The 27,320-nt window shown below is 38.8% G+C and overlaps 1 protein-coding gene across 1 annotated transcript in view; it reads left to right on the top strand.

Annotated features, from left to right (window-relative positions):
• LOC122814471 (zinc finger protein 665-like) overlaps positions 1-27,320 on the top strand; it is a 218,238-nt gene that overhangs the window by 85,488 nt on the left and 105,430 nt on the right. Inside the window, exon 4 of the mRNA XM_044087051.1 lies at positions 119-1,453. Coding sequence (XP_043942986.1) covers positions 119-1,453 — 1,335 coding nt within the window. The remainder of the gene's footprint in view (positions 1-118; positions 1,454-27,320) is intronic.

Genomic DNA, 27,320 nt, shown 5'->3' with positions numbered 1-27,320 from the left:
ACAAACCAAAACTAAATCCCCCCCCAATATAAAAATTGTTAAATAATGCAGAAATTAAATATTTGACTTATTTCTTCAATCACAGTGACTGAATACTAATGGTTAAATCTATTTTTAGGTGTCAAGCTCTCAGAGTACAGTGCGAGTTTCGGTCAGCAGCTAGCACTTGGGCCACAACTACATCAACCTTCTGAGAACCTGCAGCAGTGTGCTCAGCCTGTGAAGGACTGCAATATACTTCATCTTTGTACTGCAGCACAGCTGCAGTCTGGGAAGAACTGTGGCAAGATCCCTGGATGTGACAATGGACCACCTCAATTACAGCATCCAGCAGAAAACATACACCAGCATACTCTGCCTGGCCATGGCTCTGACAAGCTTCATCTCACTCCTGCTCCTGTACCACACCCTCACTCAGTACAGAACTGCAGCAAGAGCTCCCAATGTGACATGAGTTTTGTTGTACAGCAAAGTCCAGTACCACCTCCGCAGTCTCATACAGTGGAGAAACCATATAAATGCACTCAGTGCAGTAAGTGTTTTTCACAGAGCAGTTATCTGATCCGCCATAAGGCCATTCATATAGGTTACAAGCCATATAAATGTGCTGAATGCAGTAAGTGTTTTTCACACAGCAGCTACTTGCTACGGCATCAAGCCATTCATACAGGTGAGAAACCGTACAAATGTACCAAGTGCAGTAAGTGTTTTTCACAGAGCAGTACTCTCTTACACCACCAAGCGATACACACTGGACAGAAACCATATAAATGTTCTGAATGCAGTAAGTGTTTTATACGAAAGGGTGCGCTAGTATATCATCAAAAGACTCACACGGGGGTGAAACCGCACAAATGTACTGAATGTAGTAAGAGCTTCACACATAAGGGTAATTTGTTAGCGCATCAAAAGACTCACATGGGGGAGAAAACATACAAGTGTCCCGAATGCAATAAGTGTTATAGAGGCAAGAGTGGTCTCCTCTACCATCAGAAAACACATGAAGGTGAAAAACCATACAAATGTGATGTATGTTCTCGGAGTTTCATACAGAAGAGTAGACTGCTAGAACATCAAAATAGTCACGTGGGGGAAAAACCATACAAATGTCCTGACTGTGGTAAGTCTTATACAGGAAGGAGTGCCTTCTTATATCATCAAAAGACGCACACAGGAGTGAAACCATACATATGTACCGAATGCAGTAAGCAGTTTATGTATCACAGTCATCTCATACAACATCAGGCCATTCATAGAAAAAAGTCTAACATGAAGGAAAGGCCATATAAATGCCCTGAATGCACTAAGTGTTATAGACAAAAAAAAGGTCTCCTATACCATCAAAAGAGTCATTTGGAGGAAAAACCACATAAATGTGCTGACTGCAGTAAGTGTTTCACATTACAAAGTACCCTTACAGCTCATCAGTTGTGGGCACATGGTGGTGGCGGTGGCAAATAGTCTTCATAGTTCACCAAAAGTGCTAAAGTAAAACTGATTTCATAAAATTGAACTATTCCTTTATTTAGGAAGTGGGGTGCACTCTTGTCGTGGTATTTAAAAATCTTTAAATATGTGTTAAAGCTGTAAAGCAGAGAAAAGGAACAAGACAAGCAGTGCACTGATGACCAAAAACGACTTACAGGAAACTGGAAAAGAAAACAGTGCTGTCAGAATCATAACAAAAAAAAAACAGACATTAATAAGTTGTCAGAAGCAGCTACAAAGATCCTAACATAAAGATGGTGAATAGATAAAAGAAGGACAAGAAACGGTAAGAAGTACTAGAACAGGCTGAGAGAAGGAATGAAGTGACAACACGTAAACCTGGGTCTAGATTTACAAAGACTTCTAAGTAGAAACCCCCAGTTATGATGATGTACCTAATTTCTGGATAAAGATGGTGTCATTATTTGTACCATATTTAGGTTCTGAATAAAAAATAAGATATTTAATATATACATCCTGAACAGTGGTAAAAACTATATAATTCCATAAATATGATCCTGCATGCTACCCCTACGAACAATCAGTAACTTGCATTCAATACTATATAAACTTTATACCACAAATGATGCAGTTTAGCCATTTAGACAAATATTCAATCATAACAATGTGAAATAAAAATCACATGGAACCACGGATCATCTGTTACTAAAGAACTCCCATAGTAGAGAGGTGTAAAAAGTAGTGGAACTGGGATATGCCTAGATTACTAAAAATTACTACATTCTCTATTCGTGGATCACAGAATGCAAATCTATTCATAAAATATACTGATACAGCCCATTAAAATAACAGAATATCACTTTACAACTCAGTAATAGAAACGGCAAAATTCCACGTACAAAAATCCAGCAATGGATATTCTAGTAAGACTCTGTTTTCACAGTTGCTGCTTTGCCTTGCCCTCTACCCATTAAGCTATTCACTTAACTGACTAGAGGTTCAGCTTGATTGTAAAAAAACAACCTTGCGAAATGCCACCTCACCTTCTTTTTGTGGATGATTTAAAACTTCATAACTCATTTTTACCAAGTGAAATTACAACTACAAATGGATTTAAATCTGTCCTATAAAAATGACATCTGACTAATAACCTGTGAAAACATTTATGGCAGGATAACTGAAGAAAATGTGAACCTAGAACATGATATAAACAAATTAAAAAAAAAGGAAATATATAAATATGTTGGCATAGATGAGTAGCCCAACAGTACAAAATGAACAAAGCCTACTCAAATAAATTACCAGTACAAGTGAATAAAAGAACAAGGCAGTTCTAAATATGTTGTAGACTCTGAAAAGATTGCCCTTAGCAAACATCAAAGATAAAAGTAGTAATTTCATGAACTTTAACTATTCTCAGAATTAGGAATGGGATCCGTTCGTGCATCGTACTAAACCCCTAAATATTTGGTGCAATTAAATGAGGGAGAAAACATATAAGTGGAAACTAAGAATCATTGACCAATAACTTACTTTCTAACAACATAAAAACTAGATACCAGAATTACAGTCCTTTTAGCTAAAAATGTAATAAGAGAAATAAAAAGAATTGTAATAAAACAGAATTTTATGGAACCAAGTATCTGTTACAAAACAAAGCCACAACAGACAGCTGTAACCTAAGTAAGGGTAGATAGAATACAAAAAGAAACAAATATGACAGTATCCAACATTCATGCATCATAAAATGCTTACAGATGTACAAAATATACCAAGCACTGATAAACTGCATAGCAGCCCTCTATGAAAAAGTAACTACTACTTTTCAACTGGATTATGAAAAAGGGGAAACTACTATCTCAAAAGTAAGAATTCAATGATTTTGAATTTTCTTTACCATTGCTGACTTCTCTTGTTCTCAACCCATTAAGCCATTTTATCAACATACTAGGCTATGGATTCAGCTTAACTTCAAGAAATCAACTTTGCAAGATGACTGCAGTAATAAATGTCCGGGAATAGATGACCAGTCACTATAATACAGCATAAACAATTAACAGCTAAGCTAAACAGTGAATATTTTGGAAAAAAAATTGCTAATAATGAAAACTCGCTTGGCCTCTAGGAATAAAAGTTCAAGTTATACATATCGACTTACTCTTCCTTTTCTGATGTACAAGTCTGACGAGATTGAACTGCTACCACCAAGTGTTCCATCCACAGGATAGGACAACAAGTAAATGTGGAATATTTATCAAATGACGCACAAAAATAGTCTGTGGCAATATTTAGATCAGTCAGTCTGGAGGAGGCATGAGGTCTTTTGAAACAGACTGCATGTACAGGTCTGCAGATCTGGGTCTGTATACATACCTACAGAAATCTTCAGATCCAAAATGGGGAAAGCTCCAAATCTTGAAGAAAATCTAAAATATGACACCCTTGTTCAGATTAGCAGAAGCATTTCATAAGGAGGTATGTATGGCAATCATACAAGAAGTAGACCAAAACAAAAGAAAGAATTCAAAGCTTCTGAGTAGAAGAAAAGGAAATAAAATCAGAATGTCCACAGTTATATCAGTGACTACTGAGATCTCCTGGAGCAACATACATTGATCGAGATTTAACACATAAACGGTTAAGGAAATGTGAACGTAAACGAGGAGATGAAAGGTTAATAACAGCATCTAGCGTAACGAGTGACTAAGTTATAATACCTGGGCGTGCAAGCAGCAACTACTACAGTGTGAGCAAGAACACTCTGCAGGTACTAGTAGTTGTAGAATCACCATGCTAATAAAAATACTAGTCAGATAAATGTGACTATGCTACCAGCACAGGTAACCTGGCATGAACTACAAAAAGGGGCAGTTCTCATTTATTGCTAGGGCTGAAAAGCATGTTACTGGCAAATATAAACTGAAGAAATACAGATTTCATAAAGTTTATACATTGACTTAAGCATGTGGCTAATTCCTGTTATGGTACAACCCCAAACATATGGAGAAATAAGAAAGAGGAAAACCATGTATATGTTGCTAAATGGAGTAAATTCTACATGCAAAACAGTGGTGAACTAAAATATCAAAAAAGTAACAGGTAGTAGTAAACCATATCAATATGTATATTATATGATTTCTAACAATGAGTTGAAAATGTCAGCTCAAGCAGGAAAGCTAAGAAGGTATACAAAGAAAAATAAAGAGTATAAAAAAAGCAATTTATTAATGAATGAACTTCTTTATAGAGAACTAGGAAAGAAAAAAGTTCCACCATCACCACCCCTCTAAAGACGAATTTGACAAATTTATTATTATTCATTGCATCTGTTACCGGGACAGTCCAAGTGGGCAAACAGATACCCCTTTTCAGAGGAGGCCACTGGAGAAAAACTTCACAGTAGTTACAAGTTAGATAATATACAGGTATTTAAAATAATGCATGTTTATATGTTTCTGTAACAAAGCATTTAGTATATACAGTAGCTAAAAAGTGTTTAAAAGACTGACGTTTATACAACCTGTAGTTTGTTTTCCAAGATATATTAGGAGTTGTAGCAGTTAGACTGACAAGGAGAGTTAGGTCGAAGCTCATAAGAAAGAGGATAGAGCAGAGTAAATGACAAGAATGAGTCTGACCTGTAGAAGGTTCTAGGCAGAGTTAGGGTAGGGACTTGACCTGGAGTGGACCATGAGTATAGCCATGTAGCAGATACATATTGCTTTAGCTGATTTTTGAATGATTTAGTATTTTCAGTCTGTCTAAGAGCTTGGGGTATAGAGTTCCTAATTTTTGTGGTTTAGGAGGAGTACAGTATATCTCCAGTGGAGTTCTTGGTCTTGCTTGGAGTCAATAACAGTTCATATATTGACCTTAGTGGTCTGGTTCGGTAATGCTGTTGGAGCATGTTGATTAGGCTTGTAACCTTTTTAAGGAGGTATAGGAGGTTGTGGGCAATCACTTACTGTGAATGAGTTAAGGAGCGTCTTAGCTCGAACCGCTGAAGTTGTTTTAGATATATACAGTGATGGGTTCAGTAGCTGTGGTTTGAGGCTAATTTGGCTATTTTGTAGTAACACTAATCTACTGAGGAGAGAGAGAGGTGGAATGCAGGATGATGAGTCTGGAGGCAGCAAAAAGAAGGGTAGGGAGAAGGAAAGAAGATGCTGTGTTTTTTTTTCTGGCTTTGTTTAACTATGGTTTGATCTTGTAGAAGGTCCCTAGTTTCCATGAGTTCTCTTTATTGCCTGTTTTATGTGGTGATCAAATTACAGACTGTCATCAATGATAACTCCTAATAGTTTGGTGATGCTTACTAGTTTTATTGGAGGAGGTGATGGTTAATTTATTTAACATTTGTTTATCGGGAAAGTCTGGCTTGGAACTAAGCCAATTTTCGGCGGAGGCCTGGGTAGAAATGCTTCACTGTTTGTGGGGAGCTAGCTGCTTTGGGGGTGAACAGGATCAGATTTTGGGGTAATAGTAATTGTGAGCCTGTTAGCCATGCCTAGATGTTGCAGTTTTTCTAGATTGTTTACATAGCAGATTATTGTAAGAGTCATCTCCATACTTTATGATGGATGCATGTCTAGTTGCAATGTGCAGATTACTACTGAAGATACTGAACAGCAGAGGACCAAATATTGAACATTGGAGGACTTCAGCTGTTACAGGGAGAACTTGGAGAAAGGTGGAGATGCCATTTCCCCATTCTGCTTGAGAGGTAGCTATGAGAAAAGAAAAATTGTGATGAGAATTAGGCCTAATGAAGATAGTGTTAAGTAACAGCTTCTGAAAGGATATGGTGTAAATTGCCTTGGACAGATCCAAGAATATGGTGAGACTGAGTCACCAATATTCATACTGTGGTCCAAGAATATGGTGAGACTGAGTCACCAATATTCATACGAGACTGAGTCACCAGTATTCATACCCGGGATGACTGTAGTAGAAGCGCAGTTGTAACACTGTGATGCAGGCAGAAGCCATGCTGGGTTGGGGTAAGAAGGTTGTCTGGAATACAGTTGAGGACTTGTCTATGAACACATTTTCTAGTATCTTTGACAGAGGAGATAAGATGGCTATAGGCCTGTAGTTAGAAATGTAACTGAATTTTCCTCCTTTTTGCAAAGGTAAGACACATTATCTTTTCCAAACGGTGGGAATATATTCTCCCTTAACTGACCTACTTATTAGGATTAGGCTTCTGCTGCTAGTTTAATATATTCAGTTGGGATTTTATCTGGGACCATTGTGGTGGGTTTGGGCAGCTTCATGCTTGTAGCAGTAGATGCTGTTTGGAAGGTAAAGATCTTTTGGCTACTTTGTAGTTTATGGGAGGAGTGGTGGTAGGTGTGGGTGGGGTGTTAATAACAGAGATAACTGTATAACATGAATGTTGAATTGGTTAGCAATATTACTTTTTTTGGTTACTTAAACTTGCGGTGGGCTTTAATGACTTTATGACTGACAAGAAGTTTTTAGGGATAATTTGGCACTTAGTTTGTAGTCAAGTACAGTAGTTCTTTTTTTTTTCCAGTTTTGATCTTGTTTTTGGTAGCATGTCTTACTTATTTGTATAAACTGAAAATGGGATATAATACTGTACTTCTGTCATGGTTTCATGCATTTTCCCATTTTTTACATTATTTTAGTATCTTTAGACAGCCAGGGAACAAAGTTGCTCTAAATATTTTTTTTAGTTCTAATGGGAGCTTAACTATTTATTTAATATATTCAAGAATGTATAGTTAAACAGGGTTACATCTTCATTGATGTATAACGTTTGCTGTACCTTCCATTTGATTGCTTTCAGTTTGAAAGGAGAATTATTATATTGGTGTTTTTTTGTTTTATAGAAGCATTGTTCTTTATAGCATAGTTGAGATGATAACTTAGGACATCGCTGAGGGTATCCACTTTATTTATTTTTTTGTGTTGGTCAGTATGTAATCAGTTGTTGCTTTGTTGTAGCTGGTAGGGGTTGAGATGAGATGAGAGAAGCTGTATAGATTGATGGTGTTTTTACAGGTCTCATTACCTATGGTTATCCAATCAATGTTGAGATTGCCCATTATGATAGTTTCTTGCAAAATGTCTGAGATCCAGGAAAGAAATTCTTCTGTAGTGTTAATATTGTTACTGGGGGATGTGTATGATACTCTGGCATTTATGTGTATTTAATTTGAGTGATATTAGGATCTCTGAGTTGTTAAATTTTGGAGTAATAACATGGGAGATATGACAGGTTGAGTTTTTTTTTTAATAGATGTTGGCTCCACCTCCACTTTTTCTCTAGTGCTTTTTATCATCTTATTCTATATCCTAGAGAAATAATTTCCATATCCTTGGTTTTGAGATTTGGCTATGTTTCAGTTATGATTAGAATATCTGGGCCATATTGACCTCTCCAGGCATAGACATCTGGCAATTTATTACAAATGTTTTTAAGGTTGGCAGTATCTAGGTGTAAGTGATACGTATTTTTTGAGAGTAGATGTGGGCTGGTGGTATTGTGAGGGTTGAGGGGAATGGGTAAGTATGGATGTTGCCACAGAGTCATAGGAGGTGGAGTATAAGGGAGTGCGAGTTGAACTATTTATATTTGAATGTTGGGTATATTTCTAGAGAAACATAAGAGATGCTATAGATAAGAGATAAAAGAAATATTAAAATACATCATACAAAATAGAATGAAGTATTAGTCAAACTGAGACAAAATTAAGGAAAGCTACCAAATGAAAAACGCAAAGTCCAGATGTTGGACCCAAAGTCTGACTAAAGGTACTAAAATCCTTGTGCCTTAATTCAACTCTGAATTAAATATTTCTTATTTGCATGTTATGGACTGACAGCAACCTGGTTAACAATAGGAAAACTATGCTTCTTAAAAGTGAACCTGGAAGCCATCCTAAAAACAATTTGCCAGTTGCTTGTTTTCTAACAACACACTTACAGCTTCTAAATTGTAACTGATATACGGTCTGCAGCTATTTATTTAAAAAACTCAGTCAAGGTAACAGAATAGAAAGGAAACAAAAGAAAAATCTTATTGATTCAAGGTTTATATGTTATTAAATACAGTCTTAACAGAGTTTTTTTTTTTTTTTATAAAGGGTTGAAACCTAGGTATGGCATAGGTACAGTATAAAAAAAATTTGACTGTTTTCAATATTCTTAGAATGCTTACAAATGTATAAAATATAGCAAACACAAACATGGACACTGATAAATTAGTAGTGTTGAGAGATCAAACTGGCTGTTCAATGTAAGTATGTTTGTAGTAACCAGATGCCGAAAACTGCCTTTTAACATGTAAAATACAGTTTCATTTAACTTATCATACAAAACATTTTGCAGGGGACAAGTCCCCTGCACCACCATGGGGGGGTCTTTGCCCTCTCCTTCCCCCTTATTTATATATATATATATATATATATATATATATATATATATATATATATACACACATACTATCTCCATGGATGCACAAAAGTGGAGAAAGAGCAATCACCATGTAAAGGAAAAATCCCTTCCCACTGTCCAGTAACCACACCATTTATATAATCAAAAGCCCTGCACAGTAAAAGGAATAATGCTTTCAAACAAATCTTGTAAAATATCTTACTTTGTAGAAAGATTTATTTATTTTAGTGTTTTCACATATATACCATGTATTACTGTTCCCTTCAATAAACTAACATGCTCCTGCAAATAATATCATCACAACAACTGAAAAACTGGCAAACCACTTTGCAGTTTTCTATGAAAAAGGACAAAAATAGTCTCTCTGATGTAGAAATCCAGAGACAGGTACTCCAGGGTGTGAAACTTTATCATCACTGCTGTTTTGCCTTGTCTTCAAGCTAAAAATTGCACAGTTTATGCAACAGTTCAGGCTGAGGCTACAGTCTTGACTTCAAGGAAACAACCTTACCAAAAGTCATCTTAACTCCTTACGATTCAAAACTGTGTTGTTCATCTGACAGTCTACTGAAAGTAACAACCTCAAATGGCTTAAATTTTTTTAGCTAATGTAAGAATCAGAGGAGGCCTTGACAGATGTACAAAAGTAATTTTACATCATCAAGAAATGTCCTGGAAGAGGAATTATAATGAGAAAACAATATTACACAGTCAAGCGCTAATATTTATTTACTATTTACAGGCATCTGTTTACCGGGACAGTCTACTGGGCCAGTAAGAGCCCATTTTCAGTGGAGGCCTGGAGAAAAAACATGAACAATTTGTAAAATTATACATATGAAGTAAAAATAACAAGCAAGCAAATTCCATGAAAATATTATGCACATGATTAATCTATATATGGAAATGAATTAATTTCTAGGAAGTAAAGGTATGTCACTTTGTACAGTTGTTACCAGCTAATATTACAAAGTAAAATAGCGATGAGGCTTTAGAGTAGGGTGGTGGGGCTACAGAGGGAAATATTATAAGCAATATACCTACAGTTGAATAAGAAACAAATTCAATACAAGTGTAAGGATGTGAGAGGAGCTATGTAAATAGAGGAGGTCAAGATTTAGACCTTGGGGGTAAGGTAAGTGAGAAATACAGAGAAGTACAAATTATGTTCAACACTATATTATGATGGTATCATATAAACTTGAGGATATAAATATTGATAAAGCCATATTAATTTGGTTTCACAGTTTACTGCATGATTGCAGACAAGGGGTAAGCATAAGAGGAATCCTATCCTCACCAGTGGCGCCCTTTAAGGATCTCCACGTAGCCACTTACTTTTTGGCATTTGTTTTATCATGTACCAAAACTGACTTCAGTGTCATGACTCATCAAATATGCAGATAAATGCAAACTTGTGAGTGCTACACTTATCTCTGCTGACACCACATCCCTTCAAGCAGCACATAACGTTAAATAGGAACTGCATAGTGGAAATATCTTTACAATGTAGCATTTTGGCACTTGACAGCCACAACTGATTTTATAAACTACTGATGGACTAACATCTGACATAATAGTAAATGATGTTGGGGTCCTTCTAGAGACTGACCTTTCACTGACAACAGTACAGCCACACCCATTTATAAAGTATATTTAACTGACCACATGATCCTCTCTGGCCATTTAATCATTTGGAATTGACCATATGATCCTCTCTGGGGTCAAAAGGTAAGCCAAAAAAGTAATAGGCACCCTTTACACAATTGCAGAATATAATTCAGTATCCTACAACCTATTCACATGCCATCTCAAGCAACTGGAGAAGGTAGAGATTTTGTCACATTGAGAGTAATCTCTCTATCTTCTCCACTTCACTAAGAGAACTGAATGGCTTCATGACTTCTCTTATTGTAAAGGAGTTCAGTAGCACTCACTCTTATCGTATCTCTATCTCAGAGAAGACCTGTGCTATATAAGTAGAATATTAAAGGATCCCTTACCATTTAAAACCCTTTGTTTAGAAAGCCTTCTGGTCTCCTGAACAGAAGGACACCTGGGCTCAATAAAAACACATACTACACTATGAAGTGAGAACTTGCCTCATAGTCTTTCACACTTAGGGAATAAACTCCCTCATTGAATTAAACACAGACAATCAAGTTGTATCTTCAAGAAGGACCTGGTTAAATACATGAGCACCTGCAAGTCCCAGTGTAGGATTTAGGACATCAAGGTCCACAATGGACAGTAGGCCTTGAGCTTGTTATGAACGGTTGCTTTTGAATGGTCCAACTTTTCACCAATATTTTTAGTTTTCGATGACATGATTGATAACACATCAGTTGCTGTGTATATTTATAAAAGGTTGCACATCACCACTGAATCTGAATGAACTGCTCTTTGTAGTCTAGCTGGCAGTTCAGTAGTGTATACAGAAGCTGGAAGTTGGGTTCATACTATCCAACATACGCACACCTGTGCTACTTCCTTCTTGGTGAGCTGGATGTTTTGGTACACCACCACACACTTACAATGACAAGTCAGCAGGTCAGCAACATCCATAATTAATGAGACCTACTCATAAGTTTTTTGAATATTCTTAGGTGCTATGAATACAGACTGTATTTTACAGTGTTTCGCTCATTTACATTGTCTCGTTTTTGTCATGGTGAAACTTTAAGCGTGTCCCTGATTGACTACAGCCAAACAGTGTTGACAATAAGTAACTATCCAGTTGTTAGCATATGGGGGCAACTAGGTAGCTGATTAAAATCTTGTAATCTTTATGAAGTGCCGAAAAATAAGAGAGGCAGTGTTGGCGTTTTCAGTTCTGCTATACTATTCCTTCACTACAGAACTCCACAGATGCATGAACCACAACATCTAGTCTCCACCTCATAGTCTACCATCCCAGTTATTTTCTTAAACATACTAATATTTGTAATAAATCTGTGGAAAGAGGCTTATTTTCCTCTGTTGCATGAGTGGACAGTGGAAATTAATATGATATTTTGTAAATCAGTCTATTATTTTAATAAACTTTAGACTGACATTTTGGAAACTAGTGCTGTATGTCTAGAGTGATCTCAAAGTATTATGTCCTGATGAGAGGGGTGCATGGTTACCCTACTTGTCACCCTCTCTGGACAGTGATTAGATAGATGTTCTTCGTGTTTCACTGTTGCACTTGGGTTATCTCCCTGTAGGTAGCCTTCAGTCGGCCCGAATACCAGAGTCTTGGGATTTCTGCATCGGATGCTGTCGCCTCTTCCATGACATCAGGGATATAAAACATGCAGCCAATGCCATTACAACAACTTTTCTTGCCACGTTGGAGCCCAAAGCAGAAGCTGGTGGGCCGCTACCTGAAATTTTCATTGTTCGAGTTTCAAACCTGAAGTCTTCTAGAGCTAAGTACCCCATTGGGGATCCGTTTTTCTTGCTCTAACCGATGTCAGAAAAAGTTAACAATTGTCTTGCCTGTGGAAAGCAAATAACTCAGAGATTTTCACTCTTACTGCATCACCAGTTTAGGCCCAGACCACGACGTTCCTCGCTGTAGGTTCTGTGCCCTGTTTAACACCCAAACTATTCGTCGTCAGGCTATCTTTGTCCCTAAATTCTTTCGCTCTCCGTATTCCGAAATGGCTTCGATAAGCCATCTGACTACAGATCTTCTGAAAAAACATAAGGATAAAAACAGAGATGGACCGCATAGGATGGTATTAGTGAGGCGCCTTCGCAGCCCCTGATACCCACTTCTACAGATTCGCAGGCCTCTGCTGAGACCCATTCGGAGTCCAGTATGCTGCGAGATGCTTGATGTCTCTACCTTGGATGGGTCCAGAGCCGCTGTGCAGGCACCGGCTTCTGATGGTGTATTCCGACCTTCCTATGTTCATATTAAACCGACATCTTAGTTTTTGACTAAAATTACACAGATTCTCAGGCCCAGAGTTCGCACTACGTCTAAAAAACCGACAACTAAAGCACATGTTCAAGCTCCCATGCCACAGAAACAAATGCTTAGAATAGCTGAAGACCTTCTAACTTTAGGTGAAGCCAGCCTTCCCCCTCTATAAAACAAAGGATTGATTTTCCTTCTGATTCTACAGACCGTGAGTCCGATGACTCTGATCCCTCTGATTACCAGGAAATTGCCTTATCTACCTATGAGGATTCAGATGCAGAGAATTTTATTCCCTCTGCCTCCCCTTCAGAGGACTTTTCTTTTGGTGAAACCTTGCATACCTTAAGAGAGAATTTCCATTGGGAACGCCAGGACTACCCACAGTCCAAAAAGAAACTCAGAGAATTTTTAGACTTGCCTCAGCACAGGCCTCTAGCTAGCTATACCCCCTGTCCTGGATATTGTAGATGATGTCTTCATGGAATCCAGTCTTACTCCTGATACTTTGCCACTAGCTCCTAGAAAACCTGACAGGTACTACAGAGTACCTGACTCTCACAAATTTCTGTTTAAGAATCCCATGGCAGATCCAGAGATCATTTCCCAGGGACCTAAAGGTATTAAGGCTACTACAGCCAAAAACCCTACTCCATCGGACAGGGATTCTAAAGCTTTAGACAGATTGGGTAAGAAGGTATATACCTCTGCAACTCTTGCCATAAGGGCTTTAAATTGCCAGTTTCACATGTTGAAGTACCAGCAGCATATTATGGAACTAATTAAACAGAAAATGTTGTTGCTTCCAGATTGTGCAGAGAATAGTAAGAGTCAAAGCATTCTGCAAACCAAGTTAATAAACATACTTTGCAGTGTGGCTTTGACGCCTTAGAAGCATCTTGCAGGGCTGCTGTCACTGGGTCTGTACTGAGAAGGCATGCTTGGCTGAAGGAACAAATCTTGCCAGACCATGTCAAAGCACAATTACTAGATGCTCCATTAAACCAGGAATGTTTGTTTGGCACAAAAGCAGAAGACGTTCTTAAATAGATGGAGGAAAAAGCTAAATCTATGCAAACTGTTAAAGATTTCTTACAGGTACAGCCACCTAGAGTCAGTAGGCATTGGCCTTCTAAAAACTGGTCCTTTCCAGTCCCTCTCAGGCCTTCAGTCCAAGCCCAGGGGCAACACACCACCAAGACTGTAGTCTCAGGGTATGGAGTGCTCCCAACTCGAAAACAGGGAGTGGTAAGCCACCCCCTGTATGGAAAAAAGTTCACAATGACTTGTCTATCATCCTTCCCAGCCATGCCCAAATACTTGCACTCCTAGGAAGAAAACTCGCCCTGCATGCAAATAAGTGGGATTTCCATTACCCAGGATGTATGGGTCCTAAGCATTGTATCCCAGGGATACAGATTCTACTTCCTCTCGCTGCCAGCCCCAAGCGGGTTGCCAGACCTTCCGCCAAACCAGTGGGCAGAGGCTCAAAAGCAAGTATTTTCTCTTCTCAGTATCAGGGCTATTTAACTTGTTCCAACAGAGCAAAGGGGACAGGGTTTCTATTCCAGACTGTTCCTGGTGCCCAGAAAAGAGAGCTCATGGCACCCTATCCTGGATCTGTCCATTCTCAACACCTCCCTGGTGGTCCCAAAATTCAAAATGCTTACATTACAACAGCTGCTTCCTATGCAAGCCAAGGACTCCTGGCTAGTCACCCTAGACTTAAAAGAAGCTTTTCTGCATATCCCCATAAGGGAATCTTGCAGGAAATATCTACGTGTCAGGGCAGGCTCTATGCATCAGTTCTCTGCACTTCCCTTTGGCTTATCTACTGCACCCAGGGTATTCACAAAGTGCCTGGCCCCAGCATTGCATACTGCAGGCAGAGAAATATTCAAATTTACCCATACTTGGATGACTGCCTAATTCAGGCAGACAGCCAGGAATTGCTACTCCAGCACCTGGCATTTGTAAAGAGACTTCTAACTTCTCTAGGGTACACCATCAATGAAAAGAAATCACATCTGGTACCCAGCCAACAGATTGTATTCCTGAGAGCAAGCTTGAACACAACTTCCCAAATGGCATTCCTCACTCCAGAAAAGCAGCTTCATTTGCCAAACTACTTCAAACTAATGGCCACCAAGACCCAGCTATCTGCAGAGAAAAATACTGCAAGCCCTAGGGTTCATGGCCTCATGCATTCTACTAATTGCATATGAGGAAACTTCAATGGTACTTAAAAAGTCTCTGGTGTCAGCACTCTCAGGACTTGGAAACACTGATTCCCATCATTCCTTGTCTAAGGACAGAGTTCCTTTGGTGGGCAGAGGCTTGCAACCACACCAAGGGACTTCATTTCACTCAACCCCTCACCACCCAAACCCTGACAACAGTTGCATCAGACTAGGCATGGGGGGGCTCACATGGCAAGCAAATGCATTCAAGGCAAATGGAGCTCAGGACAAATTCACCTGCATATCAATCAAAAAGGATTGTTAGCTGTACAGAATGCTCTGACAGCCTTCAAATACCTTATCCTTTCCAAGACAACTCTTGATAAAGACAGACAACACCACAGTTATGTGGTACATAAACAAGCAGAGGGGAACTCATTCCTACCCACTCTGCAGGTTAGCCATGGCCCTGTGGAACACAGCCTTGAGCAACCAAGTGCACCTGCAAGCTCAATTCCTGCCAGGCAAACAAAATTCACTGGCAGACGACTTAAGCAGAAATCTACTAGACCCACACGAGTGGAAACTGGAATCCAACTCATTCAAAATTCGAATCAACAGGTGGGGGACACCAGAGCTGGACCTCTTTGTCTCCCCCCCCCAATACCATCAATTGAGCAAATTTTGCACCAGAAATCCCCACAGCCAAGCATGGCGAGTGGATGCCCTATCCTTTACATGGGAAAACCTCTCAATCTATGCCCTTCCCCCTCTGCCCCTCCTCTCAAAAGTACTACTCAGGATCAAGTAGGACAGACCAAGGACAATCCTTATTGCACCAGACTGGCCACGCCACCACTGATACCCACTCCTACACAGTCTGACAGCAGTGCCACCCTGCCACTTACATCAGACGGGACAGATTTTGCATCCTCAGCTGTAAACACTCTACCTTGCAGCCTGGCTTATTCCTTGAACACACCACCAGCAACCCAAAGCAAACAGCTGCTGGACGTCATCCTTGAGGCCAGAAGGCCTAGTACTAGGAAATCCTATTCAAAAAAGTGGAAAAGATACTGTTCTTGGAGCCAGTCTCTAGAAAAGGACACTGATGTGACCTCCAATTCTAGATTACCTAGCAGAACTGCCCCACAAAGGCATTTCCTTCTCATCAATTAAGATTCATGCCTCTGCCATCTCAGCTCATTTACAATACTGAGCCACCTCTCTTTTCTCACCCTCTGATCAAACAGTTCCTGAGAGGAGCTAACAATTTAAGACCCCCCAGGAGAGTTCCCACCCATGCCTGGGACCTTAACTTTGTACTAGAGAAGCTCACACTTCCCCCTTTTGAACCTGCTGCTACAGCAGAGTTAAAATTCCTCTTTTGGAAAACAGCCTTACTTCCAGCCATCACTTCAGCAAGAAGAGTGTCTGAGCTGCAGGCACCAATGGCTGTGGAACCCTTCCTGATTTTCCAGGCTGACAGGGTCTCCATCAGTACTAACCCTTCATTTATGCCCAAGGTGGTATCCAGTGGGACTTTAAACCATTCCATCCATTTACCAACCCTTTTCCCTAATCCTCAGAATAAAGGGGAGAGGATCCTGCACTCCTTGGACATGCACAGACAGCTCAAGTTCTACCTTGACAGGACTAAGCCTTTCAGAAAATCTGACCAGCTGCTAGTCAGCTTTGCTACAGGGGCAGAGGGCAAGGCCATTTCAAAGCAAACCATTTCCAAATGGATAGCACTCTGCATCCATTTCTGCTACAAACACCATGGAAAACCTACCCCAAAAGGGGATCAGAACTCATTCCACTAGAGCTACCTCAACTTCTACAGCATTTCTCAGGGGAGTACCTACCAGGGACATCCTGGAAGCTGCAACCTGGAGTTCTGTACACACTTTCACCAAGCATTAGCACTTACCAGACTTTTCTAAATCCAGAGATGGATTTGACACAGCAGTCTTACTAGGCCTGCTAGCCAACTCTAATACTTCTTGACTGCCTCCACCCTTACTCAGCTTTGGGAATCAACCCGTGTGATGACTGCAACAATGAAACATGAAGAACACAGTACAGTTGTCTACGCTTACCATAAATGTAGCTGTTCAAGTGCATTCACTGTTGCAGTCCTGGTTACCCTCCCTCCAGCCCCCTGACTTTTCTAGACTTTCTACCTATCTTCTTTTTGGCCATATCTTATGGCTATGGTATTTACTTTTTACTGGAGGTGTTCCACACCATGTAATTGCTTCCTATTTTTGGGGGCTCCTGATATCTGGGGCAAGAAAAACTGATGTAATGGCGTTGGCTGCATGTTTTATACCCCTGACGTCCTAACGTCATGGAAGAGGCAACAGCATCCAATGCAGAAATTCCAAGACTCTGGTATTCTGGCTGACTGAGGGCTACCTGCAGGCAGATAACCCAAGTGTGATGACTGCAACAGTGAATACACTCGCACATCTAGATTTATGATAAGTGTACACAACTGTACTTTTTCAAATAATTAAAATTACTGCCAGGTAGATTAGGTGTGGTGGATTTTTTTTTTTTTAGTTTTTCATCCAGTCGGAAGCATCGTAGAGGTTTCAGTTAGACCTCTGAGGGCAAGAGGAAGACATTATCTTTTGATAGTTTTGTTCATATTTTTGCATTTTTTGTTTTAACATAACTTGAATACAGAGTTAAATTCATTACACTTACTGTTTTATTAGATAAACATTTCAATAATTATTGAGTCTACTGTAAATATGTTGCTTCAATTTCTTCTTGCAAATGTATACTGTTATGATGTGTTATTTTATTTTGAATAGCTTTAAGATTTAATAAAAAATATTTTCAAAAATAGAAAAAGTGGCATGATTTGGCCTACTGGTATTTAGTCATACTCCAGGCGTGGAATGAACTAGAAAACATATCTCAATCTCTTTAGTATACACAAGTGGCAAAGCATGTAAGACGTATACAGTACTGCAACACTACATAGAAAAGTGAACTGTGGCAGATTGCAACACAATGTCTCCACACTGAACGTGTGTAGCATGACAGTTACAGGGTAAGTATAGTTTAGATAAGGCCTACATGCAGTAGTACTACATAATGTAAGAAACAATGACGCTGACAGACTGTAACCTCACTGAATCTGTGCAGAGTTGCATTGTGAAGTACACTGTACGTAAGGCACACATTCTGCAGTACAACTTTACACAGGAAACAATGAGCTGTGATAAACTGTAGCACATGCAGTGCCCCCAAATGGTGAAATAATTGCAAGAAGCTTCACACAAATCTGTTTAAATAACTAGTTTGCAAAGTGCAATCTGGTTCCCAGAGCATAAAAGGAATATGTACTATGGACCATGAGTATAGTCAACCACCTTCCACACCCAGACTGCACTGCACACAGGCCAGTTACAGAGTTGAGTCTTTCACCACTCTGTGAATAAGTGCCTTATAGTGGCTCTTATCTATGATAACTATCTTACACACACACACATTTCCCAGGGAAGGCTGGCAGACTTCTCCAGTTCCTCACAGCTTTCTTCCTGGCATCACAGTATTGCCACCACATTGGATAAAGCTAGAGACTTACAGTTGCATGTTGCTGTAAAACCAAAATGTATAAAATAAAATGTTCTGACCACCACGGCTATCACAAACCTCTTTAATACAAATAAATGCATAAAATACACATACAAGATGCGATAAAATGCAATAACAATAGGTAAGCACTTTCACGGTAAAACACCGCTTCCTCGGACCATGAATAAACATCACAGAAAATGAACCAATTATATTAACACAATCTCAAACCTAACAGCCAATGAGTAACTAGAAGGATTACAAAAACATACATTGATTGGATAAATGTATGTACCAAGTGATTGGTGTGTGATATCCAGTCAATATCTCACTGGACTGCCAACAATAATGCGACATCTGGTTAATATCCCATCAGACTGCCACCAATAATGTGATGTCTGGTTAATATCCCACCAGACTGCCACCAATATGTGACATCCCCCATTTAAAACCCAGGTCAATAATTAAGGAGCCTCAATCCTTACTACTGACTGCAGATTGGGAGCGTCACAGAAAACACCAGAGCACACAAGAGTAAAATTCCACAATTTCCCTTAAGAGCACAACAGGAACATGCTCTATTATCTTGGGACTGGACTGTATACCTCTGTCAACTCCAAATGTAATCCCTTATACACTTCAGAGCAATGTGTTCCAGTTTAAGACCTCTGACTTGCTCACACTCTAAATACATTTAATTCTCACACACTCTAACACTTATGGGAAGCCTGACACAGACTTACAGATGTGTCCCTTCTGCAATACAAATAGTAAATGTGCCACCAGAGTCAAACAGGACTACACACCCTTCAAAGGATGGTCAATTATTAGAAATTAAATATCAAAATAAATGATAGCTATGACTAGAAACAGCCAGGCATTCAAAGTGACTTGGGATGTATCAAACAGTTATAAGCACTCTCTAAACTCTAAAAAATGCATTGATTGGCCAGCCACAATGTAAAGTAATGAAAAACATTTAATAAGTAAAATGGTTAAATAGAATGTAAAACAATAATTTTCAATAAACACCAAAATTCAATATCCAGAAATATAAAATTAAACTGAAGGACAGAAGTTCATAATTCTAGAAAAACTCTAAGTAACAAAACTTTCCTAATCTAACTAGAGTATACTGTCCCCGATCTAATCTAAAACATAACAGCAAGGCAAAGGCAGGCTTACATTTTTTGGTGAGTCCATTTTCATGGGTATCTACTGCACAGTACTGTAACCGACTGGAACTCTTTATTAACTCTCCACAACTGACTTCAGCAGTTTCTTTTATAGTCTAAGTTAACAATATCAACTGTCTTATTTTAAAAATAACAATAAGCTGTTTGAAAAAGTTATTTTTCCTGTCAGTCATCTGTTCAAATAATCACATAGTAACCAAGAACATTCTAATGACATCAGCTACTGATCAGCTGATTCTCCACACAGTCTGTACTTAAGAATCTCTCTCAAAAACATGTGGAATTAGAAATGTATCACAACACTGTCAGATTATTTAAACATTTTGTATAAACAGAGAAATACTCAGCATTTTAAAAATGTATTTACATTTTCACAATTAGACATGCTGGCATACAATCCACATTAATCTCCTGCCAGACATGCTAACACAGATAACAGTGTTCATTTTCTTCACATGGTGTTTCACATTCTAGCTAACCAATGAACAGTGAAAAACAGACTCATAGCCTCCAATAAATGAAAACTTGTAGTTTTCTTTGCTAATCTTTGGCTGTGAGTCTGTTTTTGACTGTTTTTGTGACCTTTTATGAAATATGTTCCTCAGTAGGGGCTATCCTTTATCCCTGATTAATATTATGAAAAATGAGGTAGTAACGAAAAGGTCACAAGGTGGTTATGCTCCCTTACTTAACTGGGCACAAGTATTGATCAAAGGCAATGGTGGATTCTTGATATATAATTCTAATTACAGTTTTGACCTTGTGCATAGTGAGAAGGACCTTGTAGGATAGCACAGGAAATTATAGGGCCAAGCATTTATTACTATTTATTCTGCTGACATTGGCAATATTACAAAGATATTACTTAAAAACTGGCAATTTATCTCAAATTATAGTTATATGTTAAGCTTGGAGCTCACCCTTATGGAAACATAACATTTTCCATGATAAAAGATACGAAAAGCCAGTGCAAAGGACAGAACTTAACTTTTATTGCAAAAATAAAATCTTATTATTGCAGCATTTAAGTTGCGTACGCTGTTTTACACAACATTTAGGTGTTTCAGATATAACATAATTTTTTATGCAACTATCAAAAAAAACACAGGAAATATAGTTGTCCTAAAATCTCAGGATATTTGCCATTTTTTAGTATTTGTCCCCCCCATAGGACATAACTGCCCAAATAAGGGACAGGTGGTAACCCTGCATAAATCTCTTGCTGAAGAAATTGACTTTATCTGTTTTTATATATTTCCTTAAAATGTCATATTTAATTAACTGAGTAAAAATGCATTGTGGATTTTTAAACCTGTTTACATGCAAAAATAACAGTTGTTTGACACAGCAAAGTATCACAGTCAATGAACAGACTTGAGTTTTAGGTACAGCACTTTATGTATTTGCTCTGCTGTTTTAACCCCAGTGATTGTGAAATGTAGATACAAGTTCTGCAGGCCCTGTATTAGCAGGATTTATTTAAAGACTTTAAAAGCCTCCTGTTTATAATGTGGATTAGAACTTCCTGCTCTCAGGTATACCGTGAATTTATTGCTTGCATGATATGGACAAAGATAACAGAGACTGAAGCTGGGACAGACATGGTAAGAAAAGACTGGTGGGATAAATAAGTGTTGCAGTTATGTAGGGAGAATAAATGGAGAGTAGAGCTATTCTGTCGTGAAGGTAAGGCCTTATTATGTGTCTGGTGTGTTCCCAGCCATTTCAGTCACAGTGACACACACTTCTCAACTGTCAGTGTTTTTGGCCTGTCCGTCACACATTTTCTGGTGCTACACATTGGAGTTTTATTCCTATTATTCAGAAAATGCTTAGTGATGAAAAAACTGTATTTTGTCAACTTTTTCAATAAATTGTTCTTTATTTCTGGATTTTTTTCATTGTTATTGTTTAAAGAGATGCATGGGACACTGTCTTATGACTGGTATTATTAAGCTGCATGTTCTCTGTACTGGATGTCATAATTTTCCCCTGAACTTTTCATCTGAGGACATGGGCATTGATTAGTTACTTTTTCTTAATAGGTAGTGATTCCACAAATAAAATTCCAAGTTTTCAGACACAAATTGGAAGAATAACAACTGTGACCCTTTACTGTGGGTTTCATATAGGTTCATAGGTGTGTAATAGGCTAATGGCTCTGGAGCCTTTACAAGCCTAGCCCATAGGATTACCCTGGCATCGTGCCACCCAACCTTAGTTCCCAGTGCCTCTGTCGAGTAGAGCCACTGGCGTGATCCCTGGGGAGAATTTTCTATTTCCCATCCACTCATCATGATTTCTCTTGAAGAGGGCCAGTGAAGTGCTCTGCTTGACATGTATGGGAAGTCTATTCCATAGCATGGGCAGTCTCTGGGTTATGAACCTGTCCCTCCAGCATGTTCTCTCGATTGTGGTAATGAGGCTGAGGTCTCTGGAGCGTGTAGTGTGCAGGCAGTGTTTGGCTTTAAAATATTACATCATAGCCCCTAACCTCCTGACAATGCATTAACTTTACATGTGTTTTCACACATACCCTGCTTACTTTTAGTCAGTAAGGTCAGGTTTAATTACCACTTCTTGCTTTTCAATGACTACTTAAAAGACAAACAAGGATAATCACTTAGAACAGTATTCTAACAGTATATTAAGAGTGCCTCTTAACTCTTTTTCTTTCTAGACTGGCTAATTTTCATTCTTTTGTTATGCCCGAGTTGAAGTCCTTAAAGGACAAAAATTTGATTCTGTTATTAAATGCTCAACTTCTCTGTCCTTTTTCTCCCTATTTATTGTCCCTACTATGAATAAACAACAACACAGCATTTGAAATATTTTAAATTGACTGTTTCTCTCCACTAGAACAGTACCTTACTGTACTGTCATGGTTTCACTTTCAAAAAACTTTTATCCTGCCCTTGCTACAGTCTCCAATTTATTGATGTCATCAAAGCCAATGAAAACAGGTAGTTTTCTGGCCAGTTGCCTCCCCAAATTGATATCATCATGAGTGTCCTAAAAAAACCACCCATGCTGTGATGTCACAGCTCCTTCGTCCTTCCCCAACCCATACAGACAGTAAAGGCTAGAACAAGTAAACAGTACATGAGTCAAGTCTCCCGCTGTGAGCTGTCAATCACAGCAGGTAACAGCCCAAATAACCCTTAGCACTTTGACAGCTAGGGAAGTTAGGTGTGATGGGGATGGGAGACGAGTCAAAGTAGTGCAATTCAGGCTTCACAAAAAATGCAGTTTAGCCATTCTAAAAAGAAGCATCAGTAAAAAGCACTTTGAAAGTTTGTTCTGTGGCATTTGCACTGTTTGTGTTTTAAGTAGTCACTGAACGGCATGACATGTTACTTAAAACTGACTGAAAGACAGCAGTGTATGCATGTAAAATCAATGCAGTGACAGGAGCTTTAGGAAGAAAGATGCCTGCGTGATGTAACCTTTTACAGACAAGCACTGCATTTTGGGATACCTAGAGGTAGACTAAACAATCAGAATTACTTCAAGATGCCAGACTCCATGTGGTCAGACTCAGAAATTATGTATAAAAATATTTAAAAACCTGTAAATAGTTCCAGAGTGGTGTTAAAATGTAGGAAACACCAAACCAAGATGAAATAAACATTTTTTTTTGAGTCTATGGGTGCAGCTCTCCTTTAAGCTCATCTCCCCTCCCCCTACTCACCTCCCCTTCATATCTGTCAAAGTGCCTAAGGTAATTTCAGCTGTTTGCTGCTGTGACTGATAGCTCACAACAGATAATTATCCTCATGTACTATTTACTTATGCAAGCCTTTTCCTACTGGCAGTGGGACTTGTATTTTAGCTATATCAACAGCCTCTTTATATCCTCAAATTGCAATCCATATTTAATACAATTTTTTTTAACATGTTGCTAGGCAGACCCTACAACTTAATTTTGCAGGAATTCATAGGAAGACAAAATTACTAAATAAGTATGTCCCAAAGTCTGTAAAACCCAGAACACTGTTTTTAAATATACAATGGATATAAAAAGAGTATACACCCCTGTTAAAATGCCAGGTTTTTGTGATATAAAAAAATGAGACCACAATAAATCATTTCAAAACTTTTCCCACCTTTAATGTGACCTATAACCTGTACAATTCAATTGAAAAACAAACAAATCTGTTAGGGGAAAAATATAAAAAATAAAAAACGTACAATAAGCTGGTTGCATAAGTGCACACACCCTTAAACTAATACTTTGTTGAAGCACCTTTTGATTTAATTACAGCATTTAGTCTTCTTGGGTACATGCCTGCCATCAATTAAAGAGACTCTGATTAACCCCAAATAAAGTTCAGCTGTCCTAGTAGGATTTTCCTGAAATGTACTCAGTTGCCTGCTACAACAAAAGCCATGGTTCACAGAGAGCTTACAAAGCATCAAAGGGATCTCATTGTTGAAAGGTATCAGTCAGGAGAAGGGTACAAATAAATGTCCACAGTATTGGATATACCATGGAACACACTGAAGACAGTTATCAAAAAGTAGACAAAAAATGGGACAACAGTGACGTTGCTAAGAACTGGATGCCCCTCTAAAATTGATGAAAAGACAAGACGAAAACTGGCTAGAGAGGCTGCTAAAAGACCTACAGCAACACTGAAGGAAGTGCAGGAATTTCTGGCATCTACTGGTTGTGTACTACATGTGATAACAATCTCGCGTACACTCCATATGTCTAGGCTATGGGGTAGGGGTAGGGTTGTAAGATGGAAGCCTTTTCTTACACAAAAAAAAAATCCAGGCCCAGCTAAAATTTGCAAAATAATACATAAAGTCTCCCAAAAGCATATGGGAAAATGTGTTATGGTCTGATGAGACCAATGTTGAACTTTTTGACCACAATTCCAAAAGGTACATTTGCCGCAAAAACAACACTTTGCATCATTAAAAGAACACCATCCTCACAGGTGAAACATGGCAGTGGCAGTATCATGCTTTGGGGTTGCTTTTCTTCAGCTGGAACTGGGGCTTTACCAAGGTGGAGGGAATTATGAACAGTTCCAACTACAAGTCACTTTTGGCCCAAAACCTTCACTGCTAGAAAGTTGAAGAGGAATTTCACCTTTCAACATGATAATGACCCCAAGCATACATCCAAATCTAAAAAAGAATGGCTTCACCAGAAGAAAATTAAAGTTTTGGAATGGCCCAGCCAGAGCCCAGACCTAAATCCAATCAAAAAATCTGTGGGGTGACCTGAAGAGGGCTGTGCACAAGAGATGCCCTTGCAATCTGAGTATGGAGCACTTTTGCAAGGAAGAGTGGGCAAATATTGCCAAGTCAAGATATGCCCTGCTGATAGACTCCTAACCAAGAAGACTGAATGATGTAATTAAATCAAAAGGTGCTTCAACAAAGTATTAGTTTAAGGGTGTGCACACTTATGCAACTAGCTTATTGTATGTTTTTTATTTTTTAAATGTTTTCCCTTAACAGCTTTGTTCATTTTTCAATTGAATTGTACAGCTTATAGGTCCCATTAAAGGTGGGAAAAGTTCTGAAATGATTTATTGTCTCATTTTTTTATATCACAAAAATCAACTTGTAACATATGCTGCTTAATGCAAATATTAGTAACCCTGCGTTCTCCTGCACTAGCAACTCAGTCATTATGGCAATTACTTTTCAGCACACCCAAGATGCTAAAATAGCAAAGAATGGGACAAGTGCTAAAGGGCTGTGAATGCACAACAGGAAATTGTGCACACATTAACAAAAGGTTGCTGACCATCATTAACTGGCTGCTTAGAATCACTACTCTGTAATGCAAGTTTTTTCATTCTATACCACTTGACAGTCTATTTATCTTCCTTGTTAACAAAACTGCACAAGATTTTTTGACATAGTTTCTCATGTTATAAGACTCAAAGTTGGTTATGGCAGAATATGCAGGGTGTGTTCCAAGTCCCAAACAGAGATTATGTTGCAGTACTGGATAGTTTTTAGTCCAAGTCACTAAGGTATTGTATTAGAGAAGTACCTTGCAGGCTGGTCTGCTCAGAAGTGGGCATAGCCTCAGTGACTGACAGGTGAAGTAGGCATGTTGTGGTAGTATGGAAAAGATGCATGACTAACAGCCATGCAGATTTCAGTGTGATGTCATGCATGCATCCATTGCTGATTGTGGAATAACTGCAATTTTTTCCTTTGTTTCTGCAGGAGGGTAAGCCACACTGCACTGCCATGTGGGCGGCTCTGCCCCCCACAAATTAAATATAACAACTTTGAGATCACACTACCTTGAGGAAAAGGGCAAACTATGAATAGAAAATGAATATTCATGCCACCATCGGTATGAATATTACTTTACTTTCACTGATGGTGGGACTTGCTACTGTGCATCCTGCAAGGTACATTTCTAATACAAAGCCGTCACTAAGTCTTACATTCCCGTGTTATGTTTTGTCTTTCTATTCGGACAGTAAAGCATAGCAATATCAAGTCCAGCAAAGTCGTACACATAGAACATTTTTCAGGATGCGTGTGCCACATACCATGTGTGTAGGCATCTAAGCCTTCGACATATTTAGTGTCCCCCTACATCCATGTAGATCATGGGCCATATATGCTGCATTTAAGCAACTTCATAAAATGTGCTGTTTCCTCCTGTTTATGTAACAAAACTTTATTTTTCTACATCTTTTATTGATGATGTAAACACAACAACAAACGGTGAGGCCTGGGTTAAACCCTGCTAACTGCATACCATCTTCAAGAATCATCTAGAAATGCTTTGTGCCTCAACAGGTATGGAACTCCCTGCACCAAAAGGAAATCTTAACAGCATGATTAACTCCAAATTGGACTGTGCTGACTGCACACAGTCTCAAGGTTAAAAAGACAGCAGTTATGAATATGGTGATAGATTCAATAATGCCTACACTAAAGTCTACGCCGTCCTGAGTGAACAGATGAAACAAGCAAAGCTCCCACCTTCTTCCTAATTGTTTCCCTATGGATTTTCTTACTGTCTTAAATATTGAGGTGGATTCATAAAAGTTACAACAAAGTGTAGACTATGCCTAATCTTTCTGAGTGCACAGACAGCACAGAAATGTGGTAGGAATGTTCTTGAATACAGACTGGGTATACTTAGTGTAGGCCTTACTTAATATGGTCCATGATCTACATGAATTTAGGGGGATACTGAATGTGTCAAAGGCAAGACAAAAAAAAACCTTGGATCAACTAATGTGAAACACCTGAATAGAACATGACTAAGAAATTACAGTTAAATTGCCTGAATGGCAAGACTAGGGGATGGTGATAGGAACTAGAAGTCACTATATGACAAAGTCCAGCATGGAGACGGGAGTTAAATATAGGACAGGAGCTGGTTAAGTAAATTTTGAAAGTAAATGTGTGCAAGAGAGATGGTTTACATTTATATCGGTGACCACATATAATCGACCGACCACATCTTTGAACCGTTTCTGCGAACTCAGATCCACAAAACTTTTCAAAGGTCGAATAAATGTCGATTTTCGACATTCCCGGCTGCTCCACACCAGTGCTACCATGGGTCAA

Source organism: Protopterus annectens, chromosome 10.part0 (genome assembly GCF_019279795.1).
Source record: "Protopterus annectens isolate FY-2018-M chromosome 10.part0, PAN1.0, whole genome shotgun sequence".
Classification (NCBI taxonomy): domain Eukaryota; kingdom Metazoa; phylum Chordata; order Ceratodontiformes; family Protopteridae; genus Protopterus; species Protopterus annectens.
The sequence above is the reverse complement of the archived record's forward strand: the minus strand, read 5'-3'. Positions and strand labels throughout refer to the sequence as shown.